The 22,503-nt window shown below is 38.9% G+C and overlaps 2 protein-coding genes across 3 annotated transcripts in view; one reads left to right on the top strand and one right to left on the bottom strand.

Moving 5' to 3' along the window:
- The window catches only part of rab3gap1 (RAB3 GTPase activating protein subunit 1), a 43,801-nt gene extending 30,006 nt beyond the window's left edge, over positions 1–13,795 (bottom strand). The window contains 2 exon segments of the mRNA XM_051100493.1: positions 13,501–13,556; positions 13,706–13,795. Of these exon segments, the coding sequence (XP_050956450.1) occupies positions 13,501–13,556; positions 13,706–13,756 (107 nt within the window). The 5' untranslated portion in view covers positions 13,757–13,795.
- A 366-nt stretch (positions 13,796–14,161) lies between these two features.
- ubxn4 (UBX domain protein 4) lies at positions 14,162–22,414 on the top strand. 2 transcript variants are annotated; one of them, XM_051100494.1, is made up of 13 exons: positions 14,162–14,360; positions 15,065–15,167; positions 15,250–15,278; positions 16,127–16,245; positions 16,550–16,679; positions 16,884–17,040; positions 17,718–17,772; positions 17,880–18,044; positions 18,242–18,369; positions 19,761–19,863; positions 19,960–20,091; positions 21,197–21,438; positions 21,607–22,414. In XM_051100494.1, exons 1-13 carry the CDS (start codon positions 14,279–14,281, stop codon positions 21,743–21,745), a joined length of 1,584 nt encoding a protein of 527 aa, XP_050956451.1. In that variant the 5' UTR covers positions 14,162–14,278; the 3' UTR covers positions 21,746–22,414. The 2 variants fall into 2 exon arrangements, with proteins under 2 accessions (XP_050956451.1, XP_050956452.1); XM_051100495.1 differs by having other exon boundaries at positions 14,163–14,360; positions 16,917–17,040.
- Positions 22,415–22,503: the final 89 nt, after the last annotated feature.

The raw sequence follows: 22,503 nt of genomic DNA, 5'->3' as shown, positions 1-22,503 counted from the left end.
AGTCTGAGATCAGGCTTTAAACACTTCAACATTTTGATTTGAACTTAAAGAATCACATCTGCTTAATATCAATGAGAAATAAAGTGCTTGCAGGAATAACTGTAAAACGCTAAAATAAATACATGTATTGAATATTCTTGGAAACTTTTTGTTCTAATTTCACAAGTTTTGGATTTCACAAGAATTCAGTTTGTATTTGTGTTCCGCGTGGAATCGCCAACGGCACAAAACGCGCCCGTCCCGACAGAAAACAAAGAGTAAGTTCTCTGGAGAAAGCGGCGAAAGCGAGAGAAAGCTACAGCACCGGCCGCCGCGAAGACGCTCTCACACGGGACGCGGAAAGCAGCGGAACCGCCGTGCGGCCGCCAGAAGCTCCCGGTGGCCTGTGCAGCGGTTCCAGGGCGACCGTTACCACAAAAGCCGAAATGACGCCACGCTTCATCTTTATACACCAAGGCGGGAGCAGGAACTATTCTTTCACCCTCCATTACCAGCGGCGAACTATATTAACGATAACATTAGTAGACGCGTTTTCATTACAGATTTGCGCAAAACTTTGGCGATATTATATACATGTCGATAAAAAAAAGTACTGCGAAATGACAGCGTTTCCATTAACCGATGTTATGCGACTGAAACTTAGTTTGTTCCTTGTGCGATAAGTCATGGCAACGGATTTTGGCTTTATTTAATCGAAAGAGGCGTATGCGTGTATCTTTACAGAAGCAGCGCGGAGCCGCTGCTATAAACGTAACATCAGCTCCGGTGGTCGCGTCCGAGCCGTTACGCGCCGCAGATGCGTGCAGCGTCCAGTGTCTAAGCATTAATATCAGGGAAAGCCCCTTATACTTGAGAACGGCTGCATATGAAGTGTTTTTTGGAGTTTATAGTAGGTTGAAGAATGATCATATGACTTTTTACATGTGACCTGTAAATGCGAAAAAGCTGTTTCCATTGCAGTTTTTCGAAATTTTTCGAATTGCCTGAAAAACCACCTCATGCAGCGTAAAAACTTTTTTGCGATATATGGGAGTTTTTGCGAAATTGACGCATTTCCATGAGGTGTATTTTCAATTGGCAATTTAGATTAACAAATAACCAAATGCCACCTGATCTAAATATTCCTTTACAGTTTAATAGTAATGACTTTATGAATTTCTTCACTGATAAAATAAATAACATCAGAAATACAATAACCAATGTAGATTCTACTGCGTCTAATATGTCAACTTCTTTCGTCACACCCAAAGAAAAAACTGCAGTACTTTACCGCTGTAGGACAGGAAGAGTTAAATAAACTCATCACTGTGTCTAAACCAACAACATGCCTATTAGATCCTGTACCCACTAAATTACTGAAAGAATTGTTACCTGTGGCCGAAGAACCGCTTCTCAATATTATCAACTCATCGTTATCTTTAGGTCACACATTAAGCCTCTTGTTAAGAAACCACAACTAGACCCTAGTGAACTGGCAAATTACAGACCCATTTCTAATCTTCCATTTATGTCTAAAATTTTAGAGAAAGTTGTATCTGCTCAACTGTGCTCATTCTTGCAAAAAAAAATTATATCTATGAAGAATTTCAGTCAGGTTTCAGGCCCCATCACAGCACAGAAACTGCACTTGTTAAAATCACTAATGACTTGCTTCTTGCATCAGACCAAGGCTGCATCTCACTGCTAGTTTTACTTGATCTTAGTGCTGCGTTCGACACTATAGATCATGACATACTAATAGATCGACTACAAAATTATGCAGGTATCCAAGGGCAGGCTTTAAGATGGTTTAGATCCTACCTGTCTGATCGCTACCACTTTGTTTATTTAAATGGGGAGTCATCTCAGTTATCACCAGTAAAGTATGGAGTGCCACAAGGATCTGTCCTAGATCCTCTACTATTTTCAATATACTTGCTGCTCCTTGGTAATATTATTAGAAAACACGGGATTAGTTTCCATTGTTATGCTGATGATACTCAACTATATATCTCAACAAGACCAGATGAAACTTCTGAACTATCGAAGTTAACAGAGTGTGTTAAAAATGTAAAAGATTGGATGACCAATAATTTTCTACTATTAAATTCAGATAAGACAGAGACATTACTTATTGGACCTAAAAACAGTACACAGAATCTCTTGACTTACAGTTTACAACTAGACGGATGTACTGTTACTTCCACTACAGTCAAAAGTCTGGGTGTTATATTAGACAGCAACTTGTCTTTTGAAAATCATATTTCTCATGTTACAAAAACAGCATTCTTCCATCTTAGAAACATTGCCAAGCTGCGAAACATGTGACCTGTTTCTGACGCAGAAAAGCTAGTTCACACATTCATGACCTCTAGACTGGACTATTGTAATGCACTACAGGTGTTTGTCCTGCATCTTCAATAAACAAGCTACAGAGAGTCCAAAATGCAGCTGCTAGAGTCCTTACCAGGTCAAGAAAATATGATCATATTACCCCAATATTACAGTCTCTGCACTGACTACCTATTAGGTTCCACATCAGCTATAAAATAGCACTTCTTACCTATAAGGCACTTAACGGTTTAGCTCCTGCGTACCTAACTAGTCTTCTATCACGCTACAATCCATCACGCTCCCTAAGGTCGCAAAACTCTGGACTGTTGGTAGTTCCTAGGATAGCAAAGTCCACTAAAGGAGGTGGAGCTTTTTCACATTTGGCTCCCAAACTCTGGAACAGCCTTCCTGATAACGTTCGGGGTTCAGACACACTCTCTCTGTTTAAATCTAGATTAAAGACACATCTTTTTAGCCAAGCATTCAAATAATGCATCTCATAAACTTTTCCTGCAGTTATATCTGATCAAATGTTCATTATTAATCTTTTAGCTCTGGTTTAACAAATCTTTCTTTTCTTAGTTTGAACAGCAGCTACGCTAATTATGTTCCTATTTGCTCTCTGTTTTTGCCATGGGATTGACATCCCATGGTAACGAGGAATTCACAAGCTCCAGTGTTGATCCAGAACACTTAAGAAGAGATGATGCCGACCCCTCAGAGGACTTCAGATGATGCCAACCCTGAAAACAAAAAAGCACTACCGAATTCTGCTACTAATTTATAGTGTTCTTTGTCTGTTTGATTACGTCATTAATTGATCTGTACCACACATCTCTGTCATATGTACATCAAGCTACTACTACATATATTGTAAAAATGTCAATTTAGTGTAAAGTTGCTTTGCAACGATATGTATCGTGAAAAGCGCTATACAAATAAATCTGAATTGAATTGAATTGAATTCGCAATTTAAATTTGGGCATCTTGAAGGGTGATGGAAACAGGTCTACTGTGTGCCTTTATGTTTATATTTCCTGTCACTGTTTAAGATCAGAGACTGTTTAAGATTTTTTTTAAATATCGATTTTCCGTTTTTGAGAATCCATACAGTATCGCCAAACATTGCCGTACTCACGTGTATCGATATTTTCTTACACCCCTAGTGTGCACATGCTATATGTAATAATTACTGCACCATCACATTCATAACAATCAATAACATAGAGACACAAAGAAACACGGCGTTTAAAGTGCCCCTATTATGCGTTTTCAAATATGATCTTTCATTCAGTGTCATGTAGCTGTATGTGAATATAAACTATCTGCAAAGTTGTGAAGCCGACAGTGCACGATAAATAAAGTTATTGTCTATCAAAAAAAAGAGTCGGCTCACATTTGCCTGAACCAGTCGTCAGGAATTAGAATCTTTTTTGTTACGGTCACACGTCACGAAGTAACACATTTGCATAACGTCCACCCACGTTCTACGTCGCGAACAACTTGCCCGCCCACACGTGTCCATGGGGTTTAGGTCACATGGAAATTTACACGAACATTATACAGAAGACGCTGTATCATACGCTGTGAGTAAAATTGTTTTATATTCACTTCCGAAAGATGATGAATCTACAAAGGTTGTATTTTCTAGGGATCGTTCAAAATAAGTAGTTGTGTATGTTATGTTGTGTAACAACCCTGCACATGTCTTGCTAACCGGCTAAATCACGCTTCTGTAGTTCTGTAGTTCAGCTGTGTCACTGTAGTCTGACAATTTGTGATTGATGCAGCTTGACTGTCTGTCTGTTCATTAGTTGGAGTAATGATAAAGGATGAGCACGAAGCGGCTTCACACCGAATGCGGAAAGCGCTGTGCTATGAAACTATGGCGTTCCGACGCGCTCTTTAATATAACGCTGCTATGGCGCGTACTGCGTGCCAAAATCAAGCGTCCGATCGACCGATCGACCGCCTAATCGAACGTCTAACCGAACGTCTTGTACTTTGAGCGTCTTACAGGACGGGTGACCCACGTGACGACCTGACTTGACGTCAACGTCATGAAATTACTTGGTTTTTAAAATGTAATGAGCTTAACTGCTCTTTAGCGACTACAAATGAACATTACAAAAACTGGATGTACATATTTGATAAGAATACCCAACCATTTTTATTAGCTGATTTTAACTACGTAAGTAAGGAACCAAACTGCTGTTTAAAGATAATAAATAGGCATGACAGGCAGATTTTGTATACCTAAAACAACACTTAAAAGTTTTCCTGAACCCCAGCTTATGCCTGTGTGTAGGTCTATGTGTATTTTACTTTCAAAGAGTGTTTTACTGTACAGACATTATTTGTATAAACATTTGTATATAACACATTTTATAGTTATGTTAGTTTAGTTTAAATGATAAATAAATAAATAAATGTATCAAGTATATAATAATAATAATAATAATAAGCGTGTTTTTTGTTCTGATTTTGGAGTTATTTTCGATTAAATAAAGAACATCACATTCGTTTGCATTCATGAGAGAGATATCTACTAATCAAAAATGGATATTTCCTTATGAGACCCAGACAAATATCTAAGAACACATATACATTTGTTTTTATATTCATCTCAGACCATAAATGCCACACTTCCTTATAAAGTATATTGTCAAACTAAGATCATGTTAGCTACACTTTTATAATCACAAAATGTTTTAGGATTGAATATGCAATCTTCTGTCATTGGCCTTTTTGAAATGTGTCTGACATAAAAGTTAAATTTGTTTTATCGAAATAACATTGGGTATAAGCTATTAGCCTGTAATTTATTTGATTGTCACATTCAGGCTACATGCAGACATGAAACTAAGTCAAAGCATACTTGAAGATTTCACTGTCATTTTAAGTACGTAAAAATTAAACAAAAAAAAAAAAAATTAAATAGCCTATCTGCTCCTTAAACTTAAATTTTAATGGGGGAAATATAATTTTCTTAGATGGCCTACATCCCGACATCCTCTACAAAGAGCATAACAGTCTCACTCTTAGAACAATTAGACTATTCGTTAAATATTTCTTTTTAAAATTTAAAATTAGCTTTCTTGTTTTTGTGAAGCCTGCCGTGATCTATGTAGCTATTTGAAATATTTTAAAGGTTTGAGAAGAAATCATTGTGGAATAGCTTGTGCTTTTAAAAAAAACGATATCAAAACGTGTCTGGTTTATTAGCCTATAATAAAGAGGCCGCTGCTGCAAGACCACACTATTTTATTTTAATAATAGGCTTGTACAACTTTTTAAATCAGCATTGTTTAACCCAAGACCAGTTATTTTAAGCACATGAAGTTACAAGAAGGTAAACACACATAACGTGTTACAAAGTGTTTTCACACGTGGATATCGCGTTAAAAAGACGATCAGTTACTCACACTTCCGACCAAACGTCTATGGTACGTGTTAACAACGTGTAAGCACATGTAGGAACGTGTTACATAAAATTTTGTAAAAACCCTTTTTGGCTCATTATTAGAACCTATTTAATAATTAATAATGTAGGATTTAAGAATATACAACATTTTAGTATAACACAATATAACATTTTATATTATGGGTATTTTATTATCCTGTGACAGCGATGTCAAATTTACACATTCAGTTGATGCAAAGCTGTGTAGAACTGAACACAATATGAGTTTGCTGTTAATAATAAACTGTATTGCTAAATTAACTGTTTATAGTAGGCCTAAACATTATTACTCGTAGTCTTTTCAGGTTTATAAAGTCAGCTGTGGTGTGATGAGAGGTGAACACAGCGAAAACTACAGAAGATGGGGAACCGATTGCTCCTTTTATGACAAAGAACCGCACAGATGCAGATATAATAACAGTCTATTGATAAACACACCTTCCCAGCAAACACAAAACGTTTTTACAACTTTTCACAACGTTGTATTTTGGTTGCAATTAGGTAATGTTGTAGTACAACGTTTTAAAAACGTTTTAAAAACGTTTTTAAAAATAAAAATAAAAATATCCTGTTTCTCACTCTGCACACTATTGACCCGGTCTGCGGATTGAAAAAAGAAGAACGCGCTGAAAGACAGGAGGAGCCGATCGAAGTTTACCGCAACTTTCTTATGAAATTTAAAGGGGACTGAGGCGATAACGAATTTGTGTACAATTTATGGAACTAATCGCTATAGCCCCCCTAAAAATGGCCTAGCAACTCCCATGCATTCGTTCATTTGTGAGATTTTATGTTTAAGATTCAATCGGTGTTTATGTATTCTCTTTACTTATTAAATGTTTATTTTTCATTTCATTTTCAATTTACATATTTGATATTTTTATATATTATTCACAGCGGTGTAGTGGTGCCTGGAAAAGTGGGTATACTCTTAATTTAAGGTATTGTTCTCGTTGTAATGTACTAATTCAAATTAGTAATCAATAAGTAATTTAAGTAATCATTTTACCACTCTGCATGTACGGGGCGAAGCGGGCGCCGGCGCAATCATAAAGGAAGCCGGCGCCACGGTCCTAACCGCCTCAGTGCCTTTAATGGCTAGGGAATATTTGCATCTATTCACGTGCGATTAGATTAGCTATTCATGTGGTGGACTGTCATGATTTTGGCTAATGAATGATGCGCGTCAGAGTGGGTATGCAAAACCGGCTGATAAAAATTGGGTATAAAAAAGTACAAGTTTGAATGCACATGAAAAGTACTTTTTTTTTTTTTTTTGTTTTACATTTTTGTGAATAATTTTCAAGTCAGGAGCAGTGCAAAACCGTTTAGAAGGCAATAGCTAACTTGTTTAATAAAGCTTCAAATGTTGCGTCTTATATATTATCCTTAATACTCTTTTTGACTTACAACTTGTTAATTTATTGCACCTGATTTGTTGAATAATGCTAAAACAGAGATCTAACCTTGAAAAGAAACATTCGTTGGTAAAACACGATAATAAATAAAGACAAAAAAAGTTTAACATAAGTGTAACCATTGATGAAAACATGTAGTATACATATAGGCTATATTTAACAAACAATGAGGAAATGTGTTACTATGTTTTACAGACAAACATTTAGAAACTCAGAGAAAGAACGATCACTGAAAATCTTATTGAAGCTTTTCATCTCCATAGCTTATGAGCAGGAGGCGTGGAAAGGTAGGGCTAAACACATGTGGACATAATGATAAGGAAAACAAGCAAAAATGGTTGGTATATGTATATAATGTATATTAATGATATATGAATGCTACAATAATCTGAAAACAAAATAAATAAAAAAAATAAGTTTTTAGACTATGTTTGTATTATATGTCTGTATAGCTACAGTACCTCTGCTATCTTAAGAAACATTCACAGGCACACTCACAAACAGGCACATTGCCTTTGAAAAATGAACAGTAGACCCTTCTGCCATTCAGTTTTTTAATTTATAAGTCTACCACAGATCGCACATCTAAATGCGTATTGGGGGCAATACAGCAGAAAAGAGTAAGTATTGTTCTAGGTATGAAATATGTAGATCCAGTTGTTGTAATGGTTGTAATGTTCATTTATAGTCTCATTTATAGTCTCTAAAGAGCAGTTAAGCTCATTACATTTTAAAAACCAAGTAATTTCATGACGTTGACGTCACGTCAGGTCGTCACATAAGACGTTCAAAGCACAAGACGTTCGGTTAGACGTTCGATTAGCCGGTCGGTCGGTCGAATGCTTGATTTTGGCACGGAGTACGCGCCATACGCTGCAACATTATGGAACGCCATTGGGGACAATACCTATTATATGAAACGCGAGAAATCTGGACGCATTAACACGCAAAGTTTGTACGTGTTTTTTTTGGTACGTGTAAACGCGAACGTTTTGTACGTCTATACACGAAATTTTTTGTCGTGTTATTTAAAGACACGATCGTTTGTATCGCCTTAACGTAACATTTTTGGCCGTGTATTTTTGTTACGTGTTTCTAGACGAACGTTTTCGTCGTGTAAACATGACATTTTTGAACGTGTAATATTTCTAAGTCTTATTTGATGTGCGACATACTAATTTTTCTGTTTTAGTTGAACTGGTGATAATTTAGGGTCATTGATTAAATACACTCAATGACTGCATGAATTAACATTATATTCTTTTGTAACGTTAAAGGAATTTGTCCTGTAGGTAAAGTGAGTGGTCTCGGTGATCCAACGACCACATTTCCCCTCCGATTAATACATTCGAGGTGTCCACTGCAAATAGCCTACTTGTTGGCAGAACTAAATACACTAGGCCAGTCTAACGTTACCCTATATGTGGAAAAAGTCACCTCTTTAGTCAGCGGTTTCTGTGGCGTAACGTGTAAAGGGAGACCGGGGTTCTATTCCCACTGACAGCGCTTTTTTTATTACTTTACAGTTAATAAACGCATTTGTTTTCAATAAAAATGATTTGACTTAAAATTCATTTTAATTCATAAAAGTTACATTTAGGGTAAGGTTAGGGGTAGCGCTCTTTAATATCTCAATAAGTTGCCATGATTTTAATATTGTTTTATAAATATAATGATTTACTGTCAGTTATATTGCAGGATGTTTAATGCACAACAATACTGAGGAGCAAATAGTGACGTTATCTCTCACTATTTATAAGTAAATAGCATCTAAATGTCTACTGAATCCACAACTGTTGCTATTTACACTTGGACTTGGACTGGCTGCCCCACAGTTCACGCTGCATGGTCCGCCTGTTGTAGTGATTCTGTAATGTTTATGTGTCGTATGATTGTGTCTGGGTTTAAAGGTTGAATAAAGATTTGTGAATTGTCATAGGCTACTGGTGCTTTGTTTTCTGCTTTTGGATTTGCCTGATTGTTATAATATAATTGTTAAATTTGTGATTGTTACAATATATTGTTGTTATTACATTATTTTTATCTGATATATACAGTATACATTCAAGATATTTGTATTATTTCCAGTCAAACTGACACCCCAACTTCAAGGAGCATGTCTCTCATACCAGATTGATGCTGGCCCACTCGGAGATTACTCCAGTCATTTTGAAAAAAAACAATAGCCACAGTATTTAGTATTTAGCCTTTGCTAACTTTATTATTCATTGTATTTATTAAAGTTGAATGATTTATGGCATTTATTGGCGCTATTATGTATAATTATTGACACCTCACCGTGGACCTCACTAATAATTAAACCCTGGCTATGGCCGTATCCAGTGTTGTATGTTCTATGTATGTTAATATATGTTATACATATGTGTATATAGCCTATTACATCACTTATGTCTTATATAAGTCAACTGAACGCAGTCTGTAAAAGTTCTTTGACAGTTTAATAAAAAATTTCTAAGAGCCATCATAGAGAGCAATCCACTTTTCCACGTTACCGGAGACAAAAAACCTGCATGAGTACAAACGGGATGAGATGACACAGCACTGACATCACAACCAACGTATAAATGCATCATTGACTCTAAAGTTTAACGCCTGCCTATGTACATGTCAACGTAAAAATATGATCTCATTCACGAACAAATGTTACGTGTGACGTTTGCATAGGTATTTGCTTACCTAACAGCACGTCATCCCTCACGAAAAGAAATGTCGTCTGATGTTTATATACGTATACAGCAACGTGCCATCCCATCACAAATGCAAATTAAATCCTAAATAGAGCAACGCTATTGGCTGTTGTGCAGTCTGACGCGACACCCGAACATATACTTCGTATTTACGCGTACAAACTTTGCGTGTTAATGCGTCCAGATTTCACGCGTTACATATAATAGGTATTGTCCCCAATGGCGTTCCATACAACATGCACTTGTCTCACTGAACGTGACGTCTGCGTCTGCCACAATACTGTTCGGCTGTACTGACGTGACGTCTGCGTGACGTCTGCTGTAAGTTGTTCTAGCATGTATTCCCCACTAGGTGTCTCTAGACCAATACAAAATAACGCATTTTAAACATTGCTATAAACATTTGGGCTAATTTAACTAAAATAAACAATATTTGTCTTTTTAATTTTAGAGTTGTAATGTTTAGTTTCGCCAAAGTTCAACCTGACAGAATTAAAAGCATTTACATCTTGAAGGTCAAAGGCACACTTTATAATTATTAATTTTTACTTATTTTATTTTTAGCCCAAATGTTTTTTTTGTTTTTTTTACGGATGCATAAAAGCATTTATTTGTATCAACAGATGCAGAAAGCCCGGAAGATGATTAACATTTTACAGCCAGGGTTTCTCTTTCAATTTTCCCATGGTTTTTAACATCACACATAATAACCTTTGATATTCATTCATGTGCTGTAACTATACGAGATGATGGATCAGTTCTCCTGACATAGCAAAAGTAGGCTATCTTGTTTTTGCGATTTGTGGAACTCATTTGCAGATGAGAGGAAACCAAAGTACTGTGACAAATTTGTTTTCGATTGTTTTATTTAAGTAGACATTTGAAGCTGTCGGACATAACAACAGACAGCGCACCCTGTTATTTTACAAAAGCGTTTTATAACGTTTTGTTGTTTTGTTGAAGTACAAAAAATAAGGTAGACATTGAAATTCATTTCCTCTGTTATAAAAATGCAAGAGATCGCGCCGGCGCCGCCGACCCGATAAATATGTATATTTGCAAGAAATATAGCAACAGCCGAACAGCATAAAGAAACGTTATTGTTTACGTTATTGACTAATTTGCAGAGCGGTACATCAGGTTAACTCATATTCTGCGTGATGGCACAGTAAACACAGGCAGAGTTGAAATGTGGAGTCTTAATTTTCGTTTGTCCGTTTTTCAAACAGAACGAAATAATAATAGGCTAATAATAATAATAATAATAATAATAATAATAATCGTTTGTCATTTCTCTCTTTTTTTCGTAATTCTATTTGTTGTTAAATCAAACTTATGTCATTCAAATAGCAAATGATAATTCAAATAATGGATAAATAATAACTAAAATGTTCCAAGCCCAGAGTCGATTATTCAGAACAGTGTTGATTTGACCATGCATAGCATTATATTATAGACAGATTAGAGATTAATCCTAATAAACATGCCACTACAATAAAAACCATTAGGCTATATGAAAATACATTTAAAACAGTGTATTTCTATTATCCCTCCTGCAGATCCGCGTTTATGTCAGGACTGCGGCGACAGACAATCGCTTAGCTCGCTCACATAATGTAATCATATCTTCTATAACGAGAATATTGTTTTTATGACATAATATGTCGTTATTATGAGAAAAAATGTATGGTTTTAATTATATAATTATGTCGTTTTAACGACATCGCGATTTTACAAGAAAAAAGATGTTTTAACGAGAAAACATCTCGTTATTACGACATTTTTGAGTGGGAAAAAAATATTTGTGTGTGGCAGCAATTTGTCACCGTACAATACTGTAATAATGTCAATGCTGCAGTCAGCAGCACATGCATCTCCACTGTGAAACCGTCATTGTTAAGAGGAAAATGCTTTGGATCTGAAGGTCTAGAAGTTTGGTCATTTACTCGTCCAAATAAAAATAAATAAATAATAATAATAAAAATCCTTTTAATTTTTTCCTGTATCAATATTCTCATCAGTTTTCTGTTTTAATATCTTTTATATTGTTTTTCTGTAATGTCTAAATTATTATATGACAAAATTATATATAATTAATGTATATTCTATAAGAAAAAGACAGATACACTAAAAACTGACAAAAAAAAAAAAAAAGAGAGAGACGCAGACGTCACATAACAAGTCAGACGCAGATGTCACGTCCATTGAGAGGAATGTGTAAAGGGCAAGTAAATTGTGCATTCGCTCACACACTGCACTGAGCCGTGTGAGCAGCGTGTTATGGTACGTGTTAGCGAAAAAAATAATAATACTTACTTCACTGCTACACGTGAATCACGCGTGACGTCTGTGGAACGCCATATGAAACCCATTCGTTTCAACCGCTTCCACCGCGCCAGGACGTCTTGTTTCGGCCTCGACTAAAGCGCACGCCGCAGACAAAGTTCAAATGAGTTGTTCAGATGAACTTTTGCCGCTGCTCTGAAGGGCTGCACTGAACCCAGACCAGCGCAGCGCTTTCTGCGTTCGGTGTGAAAGCCGCTTAATGCATTATACAATGTTAAAGTTTACGACACAGAGGTGCCCGGTTCACTTACATAAGCAAATTGCGAGCACTTTACACGGTGGACCGTGTTAATTTGTCGATCAGCCGTTTCATCATCAGACTCCGGCTGGAACTGTTATGGTAAAATCGATGCCATCTTTTCTATGTATTGACAAGTCTCCAGTGCTGTCAGTCAGTTATGGCAATGGGCGTTTCGTTCTCCGACACGCTGTACGCGGTAGACCAATCATAAAGGACTGCGCCATCTGACCAATCACAGCAGTGAGGGCTCGCGGAAGGCGGGGTTTAGAGAGACTGATTCTTCGAACTGCTTCGCACGAGTCGTTTATGAATCATTTAAAAATGGGGTAAAATTAAATCTATTTTTGGAGAAAACTGAAGTGTTTTTTGACCTTGCATACATGTAAACCTGTTTTGGGAGTCTATTAAAACAATATTAGCAACCTTTAAAATGGCATAATAGGGGCACTTTAAGAAGCAATAACTAATGAGTTATAAATTATGATGAACTAACAGCTAAAAGTTTCCCGATGACTTTATTTAAGTCTTGATTCAAAGAAGAGTTTAGATCAGGGGTGCTCAACCTTCCTACAGAGTTCAGCTCCAACCCTGATCAAACACACCTGGACCAACTAATTAGGATCTGAATGAGTAAAAGGTTAATTACAGACAGGTGTGTTTGATCAGGGTTGGAGCTCGGTCGATCTCCGGGAACAGGGTTGGGCAGAAAACTGAAAGTTAACAACTGAATCATGATGAATTTGGTGTTTTACAGGAGTTTTCAATAATCTGTCACTGAACTGGAGCTTCATTGATGTGTCTGTTCATATTCATGTTGAAAACAGCAGTAAATCATCAGATGTGTGTGTCTTTATTCGTGTTTTTGTGAAGACAAACACAAACATCTGCATCTGAATGAAACGACATTAACAGCTGCTACAACAAACACGACACGACTTTACTGCACACACACTAGAAAAACATGATCATCTGTGATCAGTGACTTTAGGAAGGAATAGTTTATTTGTGTACCTCTCCCACTCGGACGCGGTGGTGAAATCGGTGATTTCAAACACTTCAGACTCGGGCTGAAACACAAACCGGTGACTCTGATTATTAACCACACATGACAGTTAAAGCATACACATGTCAAATAACTGCGTGCATCTGTATGACACATGACACCGACTGAGGATGCAGATAATAACGATGCGCATTCAGACAGAAACAAACTCACATCACTGTCCGCCGCCATCTTGGCTCTCTGTTTATTCCTGTCCAGGTGCATTGTGGGTAATGACGTCCCACTGTCCCGTGCTGCTTCTGCGAAGACCTTAAAATCAACAAAATGTGTAGCAAAGTAAAATAAAATTTTGGAGAGCACTATGTGAGAGCATGGCGTTGCAGCCAATGCTTATGTTTTGTACTTGTCTTATATGTATATTCTTATCATTTTCCTTTTTATTTCACGCATTACTGTCCTCTATGCAATAAAAATGTGAAATCATTTCAGGCCCTTTCGGTTTGGGATTTATATTAAATGTAAAGAGTTCCTGACAAAGGTACATTAAATCATACCCATCCTTTACTTCATATAATAAGGTTTACTCGCTTTGTACGCGTATGCGAACACATTTATAAAAGCCGTCACGCTGCGCCTCGCGATTAAACTACATTTCCCAGAGTTCCTCGGCTCGAACTGCTTCCGTGTTCCGAGCGCAGCTTCCGGCAGCTGTGAGTTGTCGAATCTTTCCGAACCAGCAAAGCCGCTCAGAAGCAGCAGCAGATCTTCATCATCGTCATCTTCATCATGCGCTGGTTTGAGGGCTCAATCCCGGCGGCCATCGCGTCAGCTAAACAGCGCAGATGTGTGTTTGTGGTGGTGATCACAGGTACTGACACAAACATCAACATCATCGTCACACACATTCGTCCCGACTGCTGTAGTGTGTGTGAAGTGTGTGTCGGTGACAGGTGATCAGGTTAGTCTTCATCAGGTTAATGAGTCAGACAGTCATCAGCAGCGCTTATTTACACACACCGGCGCTGTCGTTACTACATTTACCTCAGAAACTGCGCCTGAGCTCGAATTCAGTCGAATTTGTCCAGTCAGAACTGGATCATTTCATCATTTCACCATGTCATCAATCTCACTGAGAGATGATCATGTGATTCATCTGTGTGTGTGTCTGTGTGTGTGTGTGTGTACTTGTTTTTGCTACATTGTGGGGACCAAATGTCCCCACAAGGATAGTAAAACCTGAAATTTTTGACATTGTGGGGACTGGTCTGCGGTCCCCACAGTGTTAAAAAATGATTAGAAATAGTAAATGATGTTTATCTGAAAGTGTAACGATGCAAACATGTTTTCTGTGAGGGCTAGGTTTAGGGTTAGGGTTGGGTTAGGGGATAGACAGCATCGTTTGGTCAGTATAAAAACTGTAGAAGTCTATGGAAAGTCCCCACAATTCACAAAAACAAACGTGTGAGTGTGTGTGTCTGTATATGTGAGTGTGTGTGTGTCTTATTTACTCTCGTCTGTGTGACATTGTGTAAGAGTGTGTGTGATTTACTCTGTGTGTGTGTGTGTGTGTAGGGGATGATGACCAGTCCGCTCAGCTGATGTCCAGTTGGGAGACAGACAGTGTGTCCGAAGCGGCTCAGAACTGCTGTGTTGCCATTCGAGTGGACGCTCAGAGGTGAGACGTGTGCGATTGTGCTTCAGATCCAGAGTCTCATTGATTTCATTGGCTGATTTGTCCGTCTCTCTTGTTCCTCCAGTGAAACGTGTGTCCAGTTCTCACAGATCTGTATCCTTTGCTGCTGTTCTCAGATGGATTGTGATGTTCTGAAGGTGTAGGAAACACAGCAAAATTATAAATACCACCTGTGTTTGAGGCCGCACACTCATTCACGTATGTGTCTGTCTCATATATATCAAATGACAAACTGTCCACTTCATATAACGGGGGATTTTAATCTTTTAAATGCCACAGACTTCCAGACATGATCATCCTTACACGAGGGACCCCCATCCTGAGATATAGAAGACAACTATATATTTTAAAATAGAAGATATTTTGTTGGTAACTGTTGATGCTCACCACTGACTTCTGGTTACCCACATTCTTCATAATGTCTTTTTTTGTTGAACGGAAGAAAGAAATTCACTCAGGATTGGAGCAACGTGAGGGAGCGTGAATGATGACGTTGGTGTTTATTTTTTATGGACTAAAAATAGAAATTAAGCTTTGTAAATATTCATTTGGTCTTCATACATTAAATGTCTCTTTCAGTATGTGCAAAGTATTGTTTGGCAAATATTTTATTTTCAGTATTTTTTTTACTCACTATGACGCTGCACTGTTAGATGTTTTATGTGCTTCATTTTGCAACAGAGCAGATCAAACGTGTCACTGTTAGACGACCTTGTGTCAGTCTCATTTTCTGACTTCATCCTGAAACGCCTGTTCACATCAGGACTAAATATTACTGCAAACCACAATTATATGTGAACAGGATGTTCTCATGTAGAGCTGTGATTATAACCGAAACAAAACTCACGACCAATAAGACATCAGATTTAGAGTCACATGTTCTAGTCACACAGTCTGAGAGCAGACTTTCAGATTCACTCTTTAACTCTGAGCTCGTCCAGATCCGGTGGTGTGCATCCCGTCCAGCTTCTTCATCGGAGAGAACGGCATTCCTCTGGAGGTGATCGCAGGCAGCGTGACGGCGGATGAGCTCAAACGCAGGATCAACAAAGTCACACAGGTGCCATCGTATTTAAGCGTTTGTCATGTACAAAGTATAGAATTACCACTTTTTCTGCTTTCTTTTCTGTCTTTCCTCCAGCTTCTTCATTAACTTACATAGGAAAATGAGTAAAGACAGATAGATCATGAAAATTTAAAACCTTGAAACTGTCCTGATAGACATTACACACAAAAACAACAGAAACTGCTGAAGTTACCAGCTTCAGGCATCTTTGCAACACTAGTCAGTATAATGTTGTGGAGGAACTGATTATGTGATGTCAGTCAGTTTCTCACACACACTAACGGGGTTCTCTGTCCAGATGCACACGCAGCAGATCGAAGGCCCACAGATGGACACAGAGAGAGACGATCAGACGCCCGTCTCTGAGCCGCAGGACGCTCACAGTCTGAACGCCGCTTCCTCCAACTCCAGCTCTGCCACGTCTAAAGGTGACGACGCGCCTGCTCAGTTTGTCTGCAGGACGGTTTGGTGACTTACGTGTTTTCAGGGAGGATTGATTTGCACGTAGTTTCAGTCATGATGTGCGCTGATGCTCTGCTGATTCCGTTTCAGAAGTCGTTAGCAGTTTAACATGCAAATAAAAGAAATGTACATGTTTCGATACAGAGTTTCTTTGCTCTTCTGCCTTTTAGTTGAGCAGCGGACTGATTCCTCTGTTCCCCCAGAATCCCTGTCTGTGCCGATGGAGGAAGACGGAGCGTCGGGTCACGTGACTCCAGCTGAAGATAAAAGCCTGCCGTCAGAAGACGCGTCTCAGCCGGACGAGGCCCTGGATGCCAGGGTGGAGAGGTGAGCGGAGCATCGGGTTTTCTGTAGAAATGGCTTTCTCTGTGTGGTTTTCTGGATGATCCACAGCATTTTTTGTTTTGTGAGTCCGTTTGTCCTGAGCACCGCAGCTGTTCTTCAGGAAAATCCGTATGATGTTGAGATCAGAAACATACAAATAAAACTGATGCTGTCTAACGCTAACAAAGCTATCAAATCCAGTGACACTCCTTAAAGGTCACTGAAATACAGCATCTTGGCTGCAGAAAATGATGTATTGTTGTCTTGTTCCCCAGGATAAAAATCTAAAAATTCGTATAATAATTTAATAAATAAAGATACATTTACTTCAGAAACAAAACAACATCAGATATTAAGTCTGGTCATGTATCATAACTACTTGGGGTCAGAAAAATCAACCAAATTTAAAGTGAAATGATTATTTCTCTGATCCCATTGGCAGATATTTGTTCTTCTTTCAATTCATTTTAATCACTTATTTCAATTCATATTGTTGGAAATGAAGTGTCCACAGCTAAGCAACCCAGCAGCAAATACAAAGGAGAAACAATATTTTTTTTGTAAAGATGACTGACGCTGGTAACTTCAGCAATTTCTGTTGTTTTTGTGTGTATCAAGACTTAAATTCTCAAGATTTTAATTTTCACTATCTATCTGTTTTTATTCATTTTCCTATGTAGGTTAACGAAGAAGCTGGAGGAAAGACGTGAGCAGAAAAAGAAAGCAGAAGAAGAGGTAATTCTGTCTTAACACACGCTCTGAACGTCCTTTTCCATTAAAGAAATAAAGATAGGTGTGTGCGGCGTGAGTGACGTCTGTCGATTCTCCTCTCGCACGGGCAGAATGAGCTGAAGAAGGAGGTGGAGAGGCGTAAGATGGGGAAGGAGATGCTGGACTTTAAGAAAAAGCAGGAGGAGGAGAAAACCAAACGGCTGCTGGAGGAGAGGAATCGAGAGAAGGCCGAGGAGCGAGCGGCCAGGGAACGGGTCAAGCAGCAGATCGCTCTGGTACTCCTCACACCGTCACACACTGAAGCGGTGAAGCGCGGGCGTGTTATACAGTGAACGTGTCAGTGAGAGTTACTGTACGACACGACCTCCAGTGCTTTCACAGAAACAGCCCCTTCATGCTGAACATGTTCATCGTAACAGTAGAAGATCTAGTGCGTTCGTGGATCAGAATAGTCTCACGTTTTCATCCGCAGGACCGCGCTGACAGAGCCGCCCGTTACGCTCAGAGCCAGCAGGACGCGGAGGCGGCGCGACTAGCAGCGCTGCAGGCCAGAGCCGCCGAACAGGAGGCCAAGAGAGACGCCGCGCAGCGAGAGAGGAGGTGACGCGCTGCTGAGATCACGACGCGTTAGATTGAACATCAAACCTGCTTCAGAACAATACAATATTTATTTATAAAGCACATTTAAAAACAACCGGAGTTGACCAAAGTGCTGAACATAGTAGAATAAGAAAATCTCATACATAAAATTAGCAACACAAAAGTATCAAAAATAAAACAACAATAAAAGCAACAACTGAACAGAGAAAAGATATGTCTTTAGAGCAGACTTGAAGGCAGAGATAGAGGGGGCTAATCTAACATGGAGCGGTAGACTGTTCCAGAGTTTCGGACCAGCAGTTGCAAAAGCTTTTTAAGTCTAGATCTAGGCACAACAGGTAGACCAAGATCACTGGATCTCAATGTTCTAGAAGGGGGGTACGGACGGAGCAGATCTGTAAGGTACGGAGGGGCAAGATTATTAAGGGCTTTATAAACGAATAATAGAATTTTAAAATCAATTCTATATTTGATGGGTAGCCAGTGCAGTGAAATTAAAATAGGAGTTATTGACTGATACTTATGGGTGCCAGAGAGCAATCTATAGCAGCTGCGTTTTGCACTAGCTGTAGACGAGAAAGAGAGGACTGAGAAACACCATAATAAAGTGAGTTACAATAATCTAAACGAGTTGTTACAAAGGCATGGATCACTGTTTGAAAGTTACTCTGTGATAAGAAAGGTCTCACTTTAGAAAGAAGACAAAGATGAAAAAAAGCATGATTTTACTACAGCACGGATCTGTTTATCAAACTTCAGGTGTTGATCAAACAGAACGCCCAGATTTCTAGCACACTGAGTTTCATATGAGGCCAGAGAACCACAATCAACATCTAACACACAATTTTCTTTGTCCCCGAATAGGATTATTTCAGTTTTATTTTCGTTTAAATTTAGAAAATTGCTTGAGAGCCAAAGCTTTAGTTCTTCTAAACAGGTCAACAGTGGTTGTAAGCCATTTTTATCATTATGCTTTAAAGGAAAATAGATCTGAACCTTCACGATTGTTTGCATTGTGACATTCGACTGTTTATCTCAGTTCCTCCCTAGTTTACTCATCACCGTAACGCTAAATAATGCTGTGATGTAGTCTAGTGCTGGTCTTCTGACACACTATACAGTCAGTTTTAAGCTATGAAATCCTTAAAGTGTAATAAACAAATTAATTAATTAAATTAATTAATAATAAATTAAGTTCAGTACAGCAAATGGTAGCATTGTGCACTTTACAGTGAGGTTTTATTTTCTTTAGGCACAATAGAATAGAGTAAGAGAATAGAGCTGAATATGGTTCGTGAAATGCTGATGAGCAGGTTTCTGCACTGACGAGCGCTTGAACAGGACGTGAGCTGACCGTTAGTCTTGACGATGTTTTCCTCTGCTTGTCGCAGTGCGGTTGCCAGGATACAGTTCCGTCTGCCCGACGGCTCGTCCTTCACTAACCAGTTCCCGTCAGAGACGCGTCTGCTGGAGGCCAGACAGTTCGCTGCTCAGGTTAGCGTCTGTGATGATCGTTTTATAACATCACAAGGGTCCCGTCAGACGTGTCCAGCGGTCGTGTAACTCTCGTAAATCTTTGTCTTCACGCAGGAGGTTGGAAACCGATACGGTCAGTTCTCACTGGCCACCATGTTCCCCAGGAGAGAGTTTACAGCTGAAGATCTGGAGAAATCACTGCTGGAGCTGGAACTGGCCCCCAGCGCCTCCATCGTACTGCTTCCTGTGAGACACGCACAAACACAAGGACATGCACTGGTCTCGAAAAGTACAGAGTACTACAGAGAACACCATTTACTGAACACCAGAACACACTGCTTTTTCTTATAGAATACTATAGTCAATCACTGATTATAACTGTAGTTAATACTACATTATGATATAGTGTATGTTAATATGTCATATATATAGTGTGTATATATATATATATATATATAATTAATATATATACTATAATACACTACAGTTTATTATGGTAAAAACTTAATTCTACTACAGTTATGAACTCACTATAGTTAATACTACAGTATGCTGTAGTATAAATTAACAAAATGTAGTAAATACTGTAATATACTACAGTGTGCTACAATTTACTACAGTTTACTGTAGTAAATGGTAAAGGTTACTGCAGTATTTACCACAGTTTATGAACTCACTATAGTCAATACTACAGTATGTTATGGTGTCAGTTACTATAATATAAGTGTAGGAAATGCTATAATATACTACAGTATGCTGTAATTTACTACAGTATATTGTAATATACTATAATACACTACAGTGTACTACGATTTACTAAAGATTACTGTAGTAAATAAAGTTATATAACTACAGTATTTACTACAGTCTATGAACTCACTATAGTCAATACTACAGTATGCTGTAGTATAAGTTAAGTGTAGTAAATATGTAAGTAAGTGTAGTAAACTATAATATACTACGGTATTCTATAAATTACTACAGTATACTGTAATTTACTGTAGTTTCCTACTATTCATGTGCTCAACATACTGAACAAAAACCAGTAATGTTTTCACTAACATTTGGATTTTATGTCACTTAAAGCAAGATTGATGACGTGGTTTAAAGAGAAACCCAAAATCCCCTCGAACCCTAATATGACCACAAAATCAAACAAGAATCATGATCCTGGCTTTGTCCAAAGTGCAGATTTATGTTCTCAATGTATGCAAACGATTGCATATTTAATTAGATAAAGTTTCATTTGCGTGTTTAAACACAACAATTCAGAAAATGCAAACCAGTGTCTGTGTTAGTCTGGGTTTAGTCACATGACACATGAATGCTCTCCTGTGATTGGTCCCCGCAGCAGTCCAGCCGCCCGTCCAACGCTGTGGTGCGCTCGTCAGCGGGCGGAGGCGTCTGGGCCATGCTGGGATCGCTGCTGTACCCGCTGCTGGCCGTCTGGAGGTTCATCAGCGGCTTCCTGTTCAGCAGCCCTCCTCCACCCGCGGCCGCCCAGAGCCAACACGCGACGAACGCGTACGGCTCCGCCTCCGCCTCCGCCTCCGCCTCCGCCTCCGCCTCCGCCTCCGCCGCAGAACCAAAGAGGTGCGTGTGTGTGTCTGTGAACTCGTGTCTGTGATTCAGTTTAACCCACTGTAATTTGACTGTGACCTCACAAACTTCACTTTTCCAGTCACTGTTTGGTGTCAGACTAGTGTGTGTCAGTGACATACAGATGAATTTCCACTCAGTTCTGCTCATTTTGCGCTGCAGAGATGCCGTTCGTAAGAGGGTTCTTGAGAAGAGGCCTGAGGACTTCAAGAAAGATGGGAAAATATACCGGCTACGGACTCAGGAAGACAACGAGGACGACAACAACACCTGGAACGGCAACTCCACGCAGCAGATGTAGCGCGCCGAGCCTCGTCTCTCTGCGGCTCTGCGGTTTGAGTGTGTGTCAGTCTTAACGGTGGGTTTATCATTTAGGGCTGTGATTTCCATTCCCCTTCCCTCCAGCTCCACCCCGCATGGGTAAATCAGATCAGGTTAGCCTAACTCGCTTCAACAGAGATCCTCTGCGCGCCGATACTTTAACCAGGACGACTCCAGGCTCGAGGAGCGCAGGTTCGAGGCTTCGGCGCGTTTGATGCGTTCGCTGCGTCTGTTATCGCCAGGATCGATTTAATACAGTAACCGCTGCTGTAAATGCGGTCTGTTGTGAACATCGGACGGTTTGTGGCGTTTTACACGGCGGTTTTGACCCCGCAGCGTCATAAACCGCTTCGGCAATAGAATGTCTTTCTACTAGTTTGAGCGGAGATGCTACTTGATCCTTTAACGATAGAATAAAAGATGTTTTTCAATGAAACGCTTCGGCTGCAGTCATTCTTCTCTTTTGATTTTGAGTTTCAATTCAGTCTTCTAGAACTGTCTTTGTTTTCATGAATGTATAAATACAATACTAAAAATTTATTAATCATGTGACACCATCATTTGACAAATACATCCGCTTACATCTGTTGTACTCAGTGTGATCATGTTTTGTAATTCATATTAAAGGTAAATGTATTTTGGGTTCTCATTCCTGATTCTTTTACTGTATCTTTTGTCCGGTTTCTTTGCGCATTATGAGTTTGTCTCAAAAAATCAGTCAAGGCAGATTACAAATGT

The sequence above is a fragment of the Labeo rohita genome, unplaced genomic scaffold (assembly GCF_022985175.1).
Source record: "Labeo rohita strain BAU-BD-2019 unplaced genomic scaffold, IGBB_LRoh.1.0 scaffold_102, whole genome shotgun sequence".
Classification (NCBI taxonomy): domain Eukaryota; kingdom Metazoa; phylum Chordata; class Actinopteri; order Cypriniformes; family Cyprinidae; genus Labeo; species Labeo rohita.
Note: the sequence above shows the minus strand (reverse complement) of the source record. Positions and strands in the feature narration are given on the sequence as shown.